The sequence below is a fragment of the Fusarium sambucinum genome, chromosome I, assembly GCF_050947815.1.
Source record: "Fusarium sambucinum isolate potato_lamoka chromosome I, whole genome shotgun sequence".
In the NCBI taxonomy this organism is placed as follows: Eukaryota; Fungi; Ascomycota; class Sordariomycetes; order Hypocreales; family Nectriaceae; genus Fusarium; species Fusarium sambucinum.
In genome coordinates, this window is record NC_139294.1 from 10188495 (window position 1) to 10203941 (window position 15447).

Consider the following 15447-nt stretch of genomic DNA (forward strand, 5'->3'; position numbering starts at 1 on the left):
AGAAGACCTCGATGGTCTCTGCCATTATCATTAATTAATATTGAACACTACAACACGAACAAGCAAGCATGCGGGCCAACTTTAGGTCACGCACGATCTGTCGTTTCGTCCCATCTCAACGCCGAACAACTGCAAGGCTGGGGTAAAATCAGACCCCTCATCAGAGCGTCGTCAAAGCATTAAAGAAAAAAAACCTGAAAATAAAAAATAAGTTCCCACGGAGAATTCGCCTTCCAGGAATCACGTCAACTACTACCATGGTCCACATATGACTTACACGATAGACCAAAGTCCTTGTTTTTCTGGCCTCGCATACATGCATACATAGTGGTCCTTTTCTAATTTCCGAATTGTATTTCTCCACTACAGTCCTGGACGCGAGAACGACGAGGGCATTCATGTTAGGTAATGCAGAGTACAGATGAATAGTCACGTAGTATTGACCGATTTGGTGCATGCATACATATGATGAAAAAGGTAGGTGACAGGATCAGCGGTGTCGTACGATTATTATTCTGAACACTTGACCACTATCTTTGGCTGCACGTGGAAAAAGAAAGGGGACTTCAACAGGGAATTAGGGTTCGGATGAACGACATGCACGGGAGAGGGGCGATGTAACAAGAATGTATTGACTACAAAGTAGTCTTCAACGTCGTGTAACACAAGGTTGTAACGCTCTGGCGGGGACTGCGATTAGAAAACAAACTACAGGCCATTGATCCGAGATGGCAGGATCGAGATGATAGGAGATCTTAAAACTAGATCTCCTGTATTCCGGTATACTTGGTGTGGTTAATTTTACTTTGTCATATTCATTACTTTTAGAGCTTGCTTATACGAATCTCACCAGTTGGTCATGTTTGATATGTTCCTCGTCACATCTCATTTTCGGCGAGTATGCGATCCTGCAGGTTAAGGCCCTAAACTCGGCACTTTGTCAGCAAGGAGAGCGTCAATCGACACATGGCAGGAGAATATGAATATGCAGACATGGGCATGACCTCTCAAGTTTTGAGCCCCTGTCCGTATCTCCATCCAGTGGCATTGGCAACTTGATTACTCGCCAAGACGTTACATGCCTTGTGGTAACCTCAGCAACTTGAAACGTCATGATATGCAAGACAAATTGATGTTGGAATAGTGCGCTTTTGAAATGGTGGCTTGGCTGACCGAAAGCATACCAAGATGAATATTATTATGAAAAGATAGGCTCTAGGCTAAGTAACAAAAGATGACCATCATCTAGATGCTGAAGACGAAGAAGAGTATGCAGTATGCAGTAGTGAATCCAGTCAGAAGAAAAAGAACAAATAAAAATCGACAAAAGGACCTCCCAAGTGATGATACATGATATAATAAGGAAATGTTAATGCTGTGGCAGCCGTGAACTGTCATGAGTAGACGCTGAAAGCGCAAATATGCAGATACAGATAGAAAATGCCGTGTGGGTATCAAGAGATTGTAAAATATTGGCCGTGAATCGTTGGAAATGCGATACAGTTTTTGGCGGGCCCGTTGTAACAGTTATGAGATAGGTTAAAATTCATCAGGGGCGATAGACAACATTTGCGAGCAGAGGCAGGCCATCTGCTGGTGGTACATTCTGCTCGGCGCTGGTAGTAGTGGTAGTCGTGTTCGTCGTTGTTACAGGCGTGGGTGTAGTTGTAAGGGGAGATACTGCTCTACCCTCAGAGACATCCCGCCTTTTCGTCGAATGATTTTCTGTAGACAATCCGTTCAGAAGCTCGTGGCTCCTTTGACGGTGGACTGCGATGCGATTCGTTTCTTTGGCATCGGTGGGAGGGGTGGGTTCGCGCACCACTTGCTTGCTCATTTTGGTGATCTCGTCTTCGACATCAGCCAACAGAGAGTACACATCGTCGCCAGCATAGATGCGGATGCTCTCTACATCACTTCGCTTCAGAGATGTAGGACTCATAGCCCGATCGTCACTCTCCTTCATAGCCTGTTCTTCAATGACAGGCTGTTCCACAATCGTGCTAGGTACTTGAGCCATAGCGCGATGGGGGGAGGGCGAGCTGCTCGTGTTGTGAGGCGAGATGGGTGACTCCTTAGAAGGGCTTCGGGGAGGTGTCGAGATGTAATTGATGCCAGAAGCAGAAGTTCCAGTCATCTGAGGCTCTTGTGTCAGAGTTGATCCCCAGATAGGAAGGCAAGCAGCTGCAGCAAGATGCTCGAGCAGCTTTTGTCGAACGCGAGTACGTCGGTTCTCGGCTTGTTCCAGCTTGTTCACCCAGTCGTCGATCGAAGCATCCAGTTCAGTGAGTGCCTCTTCTTGCTTCAACATTGACTCATTGCTGAACTTGGCAACACGTGGTGAACGCAGGTATTGGCAGATACGAGAGTGGAGGTTTTTGCGGCCTGATCGAAGAGCTGTATAAGTACGGCGGAGGTATTCCGTCTTTTCATCCAGATGGCGAAGCTCCTTGGAGAGTGCCTCGACGTCCTCTGCCCTCAGGACCTCGAACCGGCTCACTTGTTCATATGCCTGCTTCTGGAGTAAAGCAAGCTCGGGCTGTCGAAGTTCTCTTGAAGCATCTGTGTGTTTTACACCGACAGGAAGCTGTTCAAAGGCCGTCTTCTCTGTGCTTTTGCCCCTCTTCGACTCGGGTCTTTGGATAATCTGTCCGTTGGTAGTGCGCGGGTCACGCCTCTTACGAGGGCGGCCTCTATCCATCATGACTGATGATTCAGAGCCACCCCTTCGATGACCCCCACGAACGGATTCGTTGGAAGCGATGGGAGGTGTATAACGTCCATCAGAAAGTTGTGGGGATTCGGTTCGAGTCTCGGTGAGTGGTGCAGAGACTGGAGTGGGTGTTATGGAACCTGTGGTTGCTGACCTGGGCGTTGTAAGGTCAGGCATAGAGGAAGTTGGGGTGAACGCGCAGCGGCTTTGAGGTGACGATCCGTTACTGCGACCCTGTCGAATAGGCTCGTTTCCTACTGGGAAGCAGTTGAGAGACTGTTGACGACGAAGTAAAGGTGACTGTCCTCCATGTCTAGGGATGACCAGGGGAGCCAGGTGCTTTGGTGAAGTAGGGGTTGCGGTTCGTGAAATCGGCTCAGCTTTCACTTTCTTGGACAATTGGGGATCAGGGCCCTCATCGTCACTTGAAGCAAAAAGAAACGTGTCTGCGAAGCTGTAGTCTCTGCAGGAGTTACCAGGCGCGCTGATTGAACGCTCGTGGAAAGGTGGGCGGCCAGGAATTGTTGCTGCAAATTTGTTAATTTGATACAGGCAATCAAGTGAATTCTAGACAATGATACTTACGAGAGTCCATGGGCATTTCCTGAACTGTCGTCATGGGTCCAACTTCAGGCACACTGATCTTGCGTCGTCGAGCCAGACTGTGTTGATTGAGTCGCTTCTTCAAGCCATTTAGTCCTGTTTGAAAGTCCGTCTTTTCGTTTGACGACGCTGTAGGTGCCATGGTAGCTTTCTCGGAGTCTATGCCTTTGTTGCTGTTGAGAACTGGCAGTCTCTTCTCCTTCGGAAAAAGCTGATACTTCTTCGAAGAATCTGATTGTTGCATTCTCCAGGCGAATGGCTTCTCGTTCTGGGGATTTGGGGATGTTTTCTGAGAAAACAGCTTTGGTAAGTTTCTTGAAACAAGGTATTGGAATTGAAAAGAATATATACATACCAAATCACTGAATAGATGCGAGGTCTTGTTGGTTATATAGGTGGTGTCGATATCGACGAGGCACTTGGCAATATGGGCCATTGGATCGAAACAATACTGCAGCCAGGCAGCTCCAAAGGGAAATAGGTTGGTGTCAGAAATAAATTGCCACGGCTGAAGATACTACTAACGTCAAAATCGAAGCGGCATAGCATGAAATCTAACGAATATTGGACCGGTTTAAGTGTTTCGGATTCCTGGGATCGATGGTATATAACCATTAGTTGTGAAGGGGATCCCCGTCGTTGCTTTTTGCGCCAAGATGTGAGCTCTCCTGTTAGCTCTACCCGTTTGTACATAGTTGGACATGGCTACCGGACAGCCTCAGTCGGGCCCCCTTGTCCATGACCCATGACGGAATGTCAGGCCCTGAGCCCTGGCCTCGCATCCTAGTAAAAAACAGGCCCCGACGCCCCGCTTGAACAGTAAGTTGTCACGCCCCAAGACTTAAGATCATGGAGAGCTTTGATATAGACCCGAGATAAGCGTGGTCACGAAGAGTTCTCAGGCACGGCACAGATGTCAAGGCGAGGTTGATGACAAGTCAAAGTACACATATGTGCGGCTCGTGGTCCAAGCTCCATGCGAGGAACAGACGGTCCAAACGTCGTGCACCAGGGTCGAGGGTCGGGGTGGGATCAAAAAGGAGGATAGATCACCCTGGCCAGTGCAAGCTAGCAGACGTTTTGTATAGCAAATCACAACTGGTGTGTCTGAAAACGTTTTTCAGTCGACGCCTCATCGGGGGGTTTTGCTCTTGGTTGCCATCCCTCTTGGTTCCCCCTTGACGAACCCTTGGCATCGAAGTTCGCGAACTTGGTAAAGCTGCCCCTGGACCCAACCTCGGCTGCGACTTTGGTAGAGCCGGGACAGGGACAGGGGGTGAGCTATGTACGGAAGCATCTCCACCATGACGGACACAGAGATGAGGGACCCTAGACAGACCCGCGAATAGGTGAGCCGTGGGTACTTGGCGAACCGCTTCTAGAGTATGTCGAACTTTCCCATCAATCATGGTCGTTAGGGATGTGGCTCGTGCGATGACTGGTGATGTTTTCCAGAACGGGGGAAAAATTACCGACGGTGGAGGATGGAGAAGAAAAGAATTAAACAAAAAGGAGATAATAATAGGCACAGAGATAGTGGGCAGGTACCGGCCGACCGACTTACTACAGCAAATGCAGGTAGTACACAGGTGATGGATGAAAAGTGGAAGGGGAAAACAATGCACCCCAGGCCTTCCGAATTGGGACGTATCGTTGACAAACAGAGCCTCTCCCTTGTGAAAGCCATGTTTCAGTTCCCAAGACGTATCAAATTTGGGAAGGAGAGAACAGGATAACGCAGGAGAGAGGCGCGCCACACCAAACACATCAGTTCCAGTGGGTTACCTCACATTGCTTCAGTCAGTATCAAAAGGGAGACTGCATTGCAGGAAAGTAAAGTGATTGAGGCAGATCCTGCAGATTGAGTATTAGAGTAGTAATCTACCTATTCAACAACCTGGATAGAGTTTTTTTAATCTCGCAGAATATACAGAATATTGACCAATAATAATGCTTCCATGCTTAAGCACAACTCTAAGTAACCTCAACTGCAACTCAAGCTCCATAATCTATGCCTCACGTGCAATGTGTGTTATAGAGCATCTGGTATAGATCAACAATATCTACGGGTAGATACGTGAGATTAGAATTAATACTACAGTGAGAGTTTTGCAGTGACTCGCGTTCTCGCCGAGAACTCATGCCAAAGTACTCCGTACTGCCACTCTATTAGCCACCTATATGCCTTTATTAGTACTGTACTGTTACACTACTACTCGTATCGAAGGGCCTGGTTAGTTATCTGCGCCTCTAACTAACTCGAAGTATAGGTATAGCCAAGGGACCGTTATCTGTCATATTAGACTTGACGTTGCTAGACCGGATATCACAATCCCATTGTTAGCTCGACATGAGAAATTTGCTATTTGCTTTTTTCCTCCATCGTACCGTTTTTCTCCTTACTTCTTTTTCGCTTTACAAGGGCTGCTAACGGCGGTTTGTTGTATCCCCGTCGGGAGACGTCCATTATCGCTGATCAACTCCAGGGGAAACCCGAGTGTAACGTAATGTGCCCGGCACTAACGACCAAGAAAAAGAAAAGAAAAAAGAGAAAAGTAACTAAAAAGTTTACGCTTGATCTACGAAACTAGGAAACGTAGATCTACAAGATTCTGTATACAAGAATAAAACTGTGCCACATGCAGTTGGGTAGAAGGGCCTCAGTGGCTTGCAGTCCACTCGACGTCTAGAATTCTTCATGCCTATCACCTGTATGATAGGGATCTAATGTTGGAAATTTCCCTGACAAGTCTCGAAACAATGGACTCTTACAGGCTGTAGGCATGGATGTTTCTCCGACGTCATTCTAATCGCAACCGTTTTTTATTTGCTTCTACCGTCTCGTTTCCCATCCCACCTGAACTTTACATACAACCCAGTCGACGACAATAACCTTACCTATAACACATGGCTATACTTCCCTTTTCGTTTGAAACATAAGCGCACCCAGTGCTAGTCGGGGGTTTCTCTCGTATCCGTTGTTTTCTCGACGGTTTTTATCCGTATTATCAAACCAAACACAGTGTACAGAGTACTAATAACCTACCTGCTAGCCAGCAAGTGGCTAACCATACCAGACAGTAGGACCTAACGTTACGACTATTTCTTGGCTGTTTGATGGCACAGCTTTCCTTCCCACTCGAGATTGATCTAGAAACAACTCATCATTTCCGAACTGCATCTTTAGCATACCTTTTTTGGCCAGATAATTGCCATTATGGGCAAGCTCATCGCTCTTGGACAAGCCCTGTGACTCGAACCACGGAATTATATCCACTACTCTGTAACATGCTGCTGCAGTAACATCGTCTCCTCACCATCACGATGAAGAACAGAATGGCAATAGCACGTCCTCTACTGGATCTGCAAGACTGTCCCTTTTTCAGTCTGTGTAGCTCAGCTCGCTTGCGTGAGAACTCGTACAGGGGGGGCCTTGCACTATCCCGTGCTTGCTGTCGGTCCGGGCTGTGCACCCGGCCAAGGATCATTTAGAATGTGGTTTTAGGAAGTCTCAGATCTAGACTGACATCTCCTCGACGCCAGCGTTTCCAGTGTAGGCACCTGCTGCTGTAGATGTGAATTTTGCCCACCACACTACTACCTCCCTACCTATTATTGATACAGATTCGATGATGATTTTCGACACGGCACATAATCAGCATTGGTCAGAGCGCAAACGCGTGCATGGGTTTCAGTTATCGCATGCCGGCAATCACCTGCCATCACGTTATGATGGAGATAACTAGTCAAGATCTTTGATTTGTGTCTCGCTCGGATACCTAATGTTGCAGATCGAAATGCTACTTGGAAATGATCAGCACAGTTCTCATATGAAGAAACAAGAGTTTGTGTTATCGTTGCCCAGAAAACAGCTCAACGACGCCGTCCAGGTCCTTGTTACATTCGCCCTTAGATTTAATTGATCCTTGGTAATAAAATCTGCGAGATCCTGCATGTCTCACCCGGCTTGCTAGTGATTGATATAAGCCAAGCAAAGAGGCAAATGAGAAAACAAGAGCCGTCCAGACACTCTACATGAAACAAAGGTTCAAATGACATATGGTGCATAGTATGGGGAATGGAGGACCCAAAGGATTGGGAATTTTGACAACCGGATGCAGGGAATATGACGTCCGGACGATATACCTTGAAGAGTTGGTTTAGAAGGACGCCACTTTCTTGTTCCCACTGGCTTAGACCTCAAATCAGAGTGAATACTCTGGGGATGTTACTCTGTGGCGTCGTCCATGTATGTGTAGGTGCCTGACTTGGTACCTTTTTGGTTGGGAGCTACAAACACGTGGAATATACATGCGGTGCAGCCCTACATACCAGCCTAAATAATGCGGATCATTAACCGTATTGTAGTTAGAGACTATCTAGCCCGTAGATAGTGAGTTTCATTTTTCTGTCTAAGACCTCGGTTGCAGATATGGTGGCCAGTGCACTCTAGACGACTTAGCTAATACGGCATTTGATCTGACATGGCCGAGCGCAAACATCGTGAGGAGAGAAGATGATGGCGAGATTACCGAAACACGCACCTGCAACTGTCCTGTGTGATCACGCAAATAATGCACATCACTTCCTCGAGAACAAACATGGCCAATGACAGGAAAGTGATCCTCAAGATAGCACAGAGTGTTTCAAACGAAACATGAGGCTTTGATGCTGTGCTTTAGTCAAGATCTACCATGATAAAACAATAGCATTGGCATTGCAACGCATACAGAAATGCTTGGCAGCGTGGCGACCCTACCCTGCCTCTCTCTCTCTCATATCCTTTCTATGACCGCTTCACGAGGAGGCCGGTTTCGGGTGTGACAGAGCTGGAACGTGGAAGACGTTTCGATAACGTTGGCGTGCTAAGACCAGGGATTATCTGTAAGCCTCCACCGGATGGCCCCTGCATTAAATCAACGGCTGGAATCCCCCCCCCCTTGCACCCAAAATGTCTGTTCTACCGTTGTCACCGCAGGCCTGGTCCAGGCTCGCTTGCGCTCTGGTGGTTTCGTGGGGTGATATTTGCTCCCTCACCATCAAACCTCCTGCAGCAACGCCAAGATCTCTTACAGGGAGCACCACGGGATGGTTTCTTCACTACCAGCGAGTGAGTGCTAATTAGTCAATGCCTCTACGGGAATACATCCGCACTTCGGTCTCGTTCATGATGGGTTGTACGCGGAATGTCCGCTGTCGAGGAGAATGGTTTTTTTTTTGCCCAGTCTTGCTGAAACAACAACGCGTTTGTGTGACTCGAAGTTCTCAAAGAAGAAATCTCAAGGGTCGACTTGGTTTCTCTAGATCTGTGTCTCAAGACAGGCGATACAGAAACAATACAGAATGCAACTGCTGCTAGGGTAATCACGCTCCGTCTAGTTTTTCGATTACACGGTTGTGGAAAGATCCGAAAAGCCTCAGTTTTACTATGTCATGGTATTAGAAAACGAGGAAGAAAACTAATCAGCCCTCGGAGATGACAATATCTGAATGAACTATGGCCTCGTCTACTTGATAATATTTCACGTTCCATAGTCATAGTAGTTCCTGTCAGTTCCTGTCAGTGAGTGGTCTAACCCCGTTGGCCATTCAAGTTGCATTGATCACTCGGTTCAGGGGAAACGAACAGACGTTCCGATCTAGCTCGTTGAGCTAGTAATAGCCCATGGCCAGCAAAGACGATCCTCACGCTCGGCTCTCAGTAATTGCTTCTGTGCGCATTCCCCTTGAAGCCCTGCTCCGGCCGTTAGCGCCAAGGACATCGCCGAGTCCAAATTGGACCCTTATGCCGTTGCTGAGTATTTAGCCCGGGGCTGGGAAGAGCTATACCAGTACATACCCTGAAGTAAAGATAATAAACAGTGACAACATATGATCATGGAGCGGGAAGTGAACACCATCGTGGGCATGCGAAATTAAACCACCGACTAAGCGACGGAACTGAAGAATGAGCCATGACCGCCCCTGAGATTCTTCTCTCTTTTTTCTCTCTCACGACATGGTGTGAAAACATCGCCAATTATTGCGGATATCTTAGATACTCAATAGGACGAATTCATCCGCCTTCAACTAGTTTCGGTATGCCTGCGTATGCACTCCATCTAACTAACCTGCAAGTTTGATGAAAAGTATACATATGACCGAAGAGACGTGTGCTCCGTTGTCATTGCTCCATCTACGAGGCTTAGACTATCTATTTTCCATTAATTGCAGGTCTTGATGATTTAATGGAGTTTTCTTCACGATGTAATGCAATATAACTTCATGCAAGTGCTTTAGCAGCAAATACAACTGCACGTGACCAAATATGGACGCAAATGCAATGCAAACTACTTGGCAAGATTGATTCAAAGATTATCTCAGATTTGTTTCGATTCCATGTCATATGCCGTCGATAACAAAAGTTCCTGTTCAATATGCCGCTATTTTCATGTTTAATACGGCTTTGGAAGGTGGTGAAACTACACGAACGGGTCCCCTCACGTGATGTCGTTGTGAAGAATCTCAATGGATGTAGCCCAGTTACAATGCGGGCAGGTGCAGGTCGTGTCGTGTCGTGTCGTGTGTGCTGTATTTTGCTGTGAGCTTTTACTGGACGACCCTCAATGTCGTGGTTTTCATCACTCAAGAAACCCCCCATTTTGCGAACCTGTCAAGTCACGATCACACACAACCTTAGACGCACATTTGCTACTGTCAACCCAATCATGACGGCCAATCGGGATCCCAGCACTCTCTCAAACTATAGCGCTTGGCGCACCCGCCATACCACCGCCAACTTCAAGATCGACTTTGACGAGAAGGCGCTCAAGGGCTCTGTTGTTCTGCAGCTTGAGTCACAGACTGACAAAGAGAGCAAGGAGATTGTTCTAGATACTCGTTATGTCGACATTTCCAGTATCAGTATCAATTCCAAAGAGTCCAAGTGGGAGCTAAAGAGCTTCAATGCCCCTCTCGGTGCCCCTCTTCACATTGCTGTGCCTGATGGTGTTGCCAAAGGCGAGCTAATTGACCTTGCCATTGACCTCCAAACAACAAGCAAATGTACTGCTCTGCAGTGGCTCACTCCCGCTCAGACCTCCAACAAGAAGCACCCGTACATGTTTTCTCAATGTCAGGCCATCAACGCTCGTTCCATCTTCCCTTGCCAGGATACTCCTGATGTCAAGTCTACTTTCACCTTTAAGCTGACTTCATCTCTCCCTGTTGTTGCCAGTGGTGTTCCTGTTGGAGACCACGAGGCGACTCCCGGCAAGGAGAAGCTCTACAAGTTCGAGCAAAAGGTCCCTATTCCCTCTTACCTTTTTGCTGTGGCCTCCGGTGATATTGCAACTGCTCCTATCGGTCCTCGAAGCGTTGTTGCCACAGGCCCTAATGAGTTGGAAGGATGCAAGTGGGAACTTGAGCGTGATATGGAGAAGTTCATGGAGGTGGCAGAGAAGCTTGTCTTCCCCTACAAATGGGGAGCTTACAACGTTCTTGTCCTGCCCCCAAGCTTCCCGTACGGAGGTAGGTTGTTTTCTCGCTCACTACTCTACAAGTTGCTGATATGCCTGTAGGTATGGAGAACCCCATCTACACCTTTGCTACACCTACAATCATCAGTGGTGATCGCCAGAATGTGGATGTTATCGCCCATGAACTGAGCCACAGCTGGAGTGGTAACCTGGTCTCCAACGCCAGCTGGGAGCACTTGTAAGTTCACATCTATTGAAACATCGGGATTGTGGTATTGATGGTTTTTTAGCTGGCTGAACGAAGGTTGGACAATGTACCTTGAGCGTCGTATTCAAGCCACCATCCACGGTGATGCCGAATTTGACTTTTCTGCCATTATCGGATGGAAGGCACTTGGTACGTAACACCACATTGCTGTCAAAACTTGGACTGACCATGTTATAGAGGATGCCGTAGAGCTCTTTGGCAAGGACCACGAATACACCAAGCTCATCATCAAGCATGAAGGTGTTGATCCTGAGGACGTCTACAGCACTGTTGCTTACGAGAAGGGCTTCCACTTCCTCTACTATTTGGAGGGTGTTGTTGGCCGAGAGAACTTTGACAAGTTCATCCCATTTTACTTCACCAAGTGGTCCGGAAAGTCCCTTGATTCGTTTGAATTCAAGCAGACCTTCCTCGACTTCTTCAACGGCCTCGGAAACGAGGAAGTTGCCAAGAAGATCATCGAGATCGATTGGGACGAAAAGTTCTACACACCCGGTCTCCCTCCCAAGCCTGAGTTTGACACTACATTGGCAAACCAGTGCTATGACCTTGCAAACAAGTGGAAGGATGCTGTAAGTTAAATTTCTTGTATTGTTTTGCGTGTACCCACTAACGTGTAAATAGAAATTCGAGCCCAGTGCTAAGGACCTTGAGAACTTTACTGCAAACCAGAAGCTTGTCTTCCTGGCTGAAGTACAACAGTCCGGTGATCTAACTGCCGATCGAGCTCAGCTCATGGGCAAGACGTACGATTTCCTGTCGTCGCAGAACGTGGAAATCCTCTCGGCGTATTACCTGATTGCTCTCCAGGCAAAGGATTCTGTCATTTACCAGGATGCCGCCACTCTACTCGGAGGGGTTGGTCGTATGAAGTTTGTGCGACCTCTGTTCCGCGCCCTTAACAAAGTGGATCGACAGCTTGCTCTGGACACCTTTGAGAAGAATAAGGACTTCTATCATCCCATTTGTAAGGGTATGGTAGAGAAAGATCTAGGTCTTTAAAGCTCGAGTCGCATAAGAACGACAAATCGGCATGTAGATAGACCTATTCTAAAAACAAAAAGTAAGAAAAAGATACATTTACTCTAGCCAGGTTGATGTTTCCATAACTTGGCCCCATTTTTGGTCTTGTCCTCGAACAAACTTCTCAATAGAATCGATATTATCCGCACCAAAGTTGCCATACAAGTGGGGGAAGCCACCCTCCCATTTCATTGACTCAGCAAACTGGGCATATTCCAGCTTGATAACCCAGAGCGAAGACGTCTTGGTGAAAAACAAGTCTGCAGTCTTGGGCACCTAGTTAATTATGTTAGTGACATGGTATATCCCTCAGCCAAAGTAAATAGTTTTACCTGAGATGATGTGCTCAAATGAATGAAGCCATCATTGCGGTCCAACTCGGACAAGGGATGCTCTTTTGGAAACGGATCCTCAGGCGCCGAAGGGATAATTTTGTAAATGTACTTTGGAGAGGATTCGGAAGACATTGTGAATAACTGATGGAGATGTGAACTGTGCAAATGAAAGATTGAACCCCACCAACTGAGGCAGAAGAAGTGGTGATGTCTACAGAATTACGGGGCCGAAAAAGTTGACCTCTTAGTGTCAGGATGCAGAAAATAAGCAACCTAATTTCTGATCTTGGTTGGTATTAGCTGGCTGACTTATTTTGTCTCTTGTGCTCTCAATCGGTACACAGTAGTTTTGTAATGTCCGAGGCTGGAGTCGTTTAACCCACCCTATACCCTCTCGCGACTTGAGGCTGATGTGTGTTCCTGTCATCGCGGGTGTACATTTTACGATGAAGTTAAAGAAAATATTTACTCACCACCCATGCAAGCCTCATTTCGAGGAAGAATATTGACTTGGTGGCAGAATACTGAGCACTGCGTGACGAACATCGAGATGGGAAAGAAGTTGATGGCTTTGTGGCACCTACCCTGAGTGCGAGCTCATACTGTAGACGCGATAGATATTATAGTAAACGAGCAATCACTAACGGCCGCACTGTGCTTCAGTAACTTCAACATTTCACGTGAAGCTCATTCTTCAACCTCCATTCAACTCTTCAGCCTCTAGATATTCTACGCTACTGGCACACCTAATATTGCGGGATTTCTTCTGAAGCTGCAGCATAATCACACCTTTCGGGCCTCAAAATTTCCTGACTGACAGAGCTGGCATGTCGCGGGGCCCAGTTCCCTCTCAGCTTTACTTGCTGTCTGATCTGCCCGCTGTACCGGTCGGTGACAAGGTCAGGTTTCTGGGATGGTAGGACCAGTGAGCCCCTTTACAATCCCAAATGAGTTGAGACGTGCTTGATCGCTTGATTGCACTTTCACACACGGCAGAAACTGTTGGCTAATAGCTTCCAGTGTCACCTCTTATTCAACCTCTTCGGCCCGCTTGGCTCTTGGTCACCTTTATCCGAAGGATAGTACTGTCACTGCTTCAGTGGATGTAAGCCTGCTTCTGCAATCACTCACAGATGAGAAAACACGTGTTGGCGAGTATGTCAATGTAATAGGGTACATTACAGAACAGAAGACTACCCGTCATGGGAAACCACTATACCGAGAGTCGAAGCAGGTGAGCGTTCAAGCGATAGTACTCTGGTCAACTGGTCCGATGGACCTTCAAAAATACGAAAAGCTGCTTGGTCCCCAAAAAGATGTCCCTAAAGCTGCAGTCGACAGATCATAGAAGCATCAGATCAAAACCCGATTCTTCGTCATGTATTTCCAGAAGGCGGTGATAATGACTGACAGGACATGATCGAACCCGCAGACCTGCACTAGGCAATATCGACACGAAACACAATGCAAATTCCGATTGGATCACTAGTGCTGCCGGGAACCGAATTTATCAATTTGACAACTGGACTTTCGTGCAATCAGGCAGCTCCGTCTGCACTACATGCCTAAACCGAATATATTTGGGCAGTGTTGATACTCGTCTGGGCATGTTAGGTCGGAATTATGCCAGATGGCACCGTGTCTTTGGATAGACATGGCACCCATCAAAGCACTTGCTTAATTCGGAACAGCTGGGTATCTTATCCTCCACATGTCTATCTTGGGCAACATACAGCATTTACTCCACCATTGGCCTCTTACCTGACGGCCTTTTGCTTCACCGCACCCTAGAATCCTTGCCCTCAAAACGCCTTACGGGCCTCAATACCTGGGGTGACGGCTGCTGGTCACAACTTTGACATGCAGACAACCCCCTACAATTGACTGCCAGAGTCTTGGCATCCACCACGAGGTAGCATGATCATGACAGCTGAGTCATATCGGAGCTCAATGATCATCATGCCGGGGTCAATCATAGTAACGTCGATGAGGTTCCCTGGACGACCCTCTCGAAACAATGACAGGCTGGTGTAACGGTCGTTTCAACAGTTTCTCGGGATTTTGTTGGACCTTGGCTGCGGCCTGTCGATCCCAAAGATCTTTCGATTTTCGGCAGATATCATCGATTTGTTCCTGTCAATTGTGTCAATTAAACTGGGAAGCTCTTTTATAAGACTTCAGTGACCAACGTCTGTAAGGCAGGAGCCTGGAGTGCTGATGAGGAAACCATCCTCTCCCTACGTTTGAACACATGAGCACAGGATAGCCGCTGGGCTGGCTTGACAAAGAGATACCTCCAACGTATATGGTCGAACTGTTGCCTGAGGCCCCAGATAGAACTGAAGCTCCTGGGTTATGACCTTTCTGTGGATGTCTTGATGAGGAATCCAGTATTTGTTCATTGAAGAGGACATGGTCGCACAGTCGATTCTCATGGAGAATCTACGATTATTCAAGATAGACGGGAAAAGTGAAGAGATATTGAGTCAAGGAGAGGTATTTATTTATATAAGGTACGGTATGGTACAACCTGCCACAAGATATGGTTACGATGTGCCTGATGGAAAGAGGGTGCATTTCATGCTAATGTATGCAAACCCAAAGTATGTTGGTCTATTGCGTGTGACTTATGCTCACCGCTTTACAGGCTGGTATCTCAACACGAATCTGGAACTACTCAAGGGGTAGCTGGATTTCATTCGCTACATTTACTTTGACCATTCCTTGTTGACAAAATTAATATCGCAGGAAACCCCTGCCATACGCCGTGAGAGTTGAAAGTGAGGCGAATCAGGTGTGGTTGGCCATTGGTGGGCGGTGTCCAGCATCCGCCCTGCCAGCGTGGCAAATATCGAATGTGTGCATCTGATGCCAGTAATATAGTGAGAAAGGTAAATCGAGAGAAAGTTTAGCTGATTTGAGACTCAATTATTGCTCCCGCTCAAACACCTGAGCGTTTTAGCACGTAATGTGGGGGTCTCGCGCGCATATCGACAAGGCTGTCTCTCCCAACAACCCTAAGGTCATTTATTTTTTACTTGGACGAAC

The 15447-nt window shown here is 47.2% G+C and overlaps 4 protein-coding genes across 4 annotated transcripts; 1 reads left to right on the plus strand and 3 right to left on the minus strand.

Annotated features, from left to right (window-relative positions):
* Positions 1–1549: 1549 nt before the first annotated feature.
* Positions 1550–3752, minus strand: FSST1_006018 (Up-regulated during septation-domain-containing protein; the record flags this gene model as incomplete). Its single annotated transcript, XM_083232349.1, has 3 exons — positions 1550–3240; positions 3299–3605; positions 3672–3752. The coding sequence occupies 3 exons, from the start codon at positions 3750–3752 to the stop codon at positions 1550–1552; spliced, it is 2079 nt and encodes a 692-aa protein (XP_083089448.1).
* A 6169-nt stretch (positions 3753–9921) lies between these two features.
* On the plus strand, positions 9922–12043 carry FSST1_006019 (bifunctional aminopeptidase/epoxide hydrolase; the record flags this gene model as incomplete). The annotated part of the gene is made up of 5 exons (XM_083232350.1): positions 9922–10825; positions 10876–11011; positions 11064–11170; positions 11219–11613; positions 11666–12043. The coding sequence occupies 5 exons, from the start codon at positions 9922–9924 to the stop codon at positions 12041–12043; spliced, it is 1920 nt and encodes a 639-aa protein (XP_083089449.1).
* Positions 12044–12121: 78 nt separating this feature from the next.
* On the minus strand, positions 12122–12531 carry FSST1_006020 (DUF952 domain-containing protein; the record flags this gene model as incomplete). The annotated part of the gene is made up of 2 exons (XM_083232351.1): positions 12122–12340; positions 12397–12531. 2 exons carry the CDS (start codon positions 12529–12531, stop codon positions 12122–12124), a joined length of 354 nt encoding a protein of 117 aa, XP_083089450.1.
* A 1836-nt stretch (positions 12532–14367) lies between these two features.
* Positions 14368–14813, minus strand: FSST1_006021 (uncharacterized protein; the record flags this gene model as incomplete). The annotated part of the gene is made up of 3 exons (XM_083232352.1): positions 14368–14532; positions 14589–14636; positions 14694–14813. 3 exons carry the CDS (start codon positions 14811–14813, stop codon positions 14368–14370), a joined length of 333 nt encoding a protein of 110 aa, XP_083089451.1.
* Between the last annotated feature and the right edge of the window lie 634 nt (positions 14814–15447).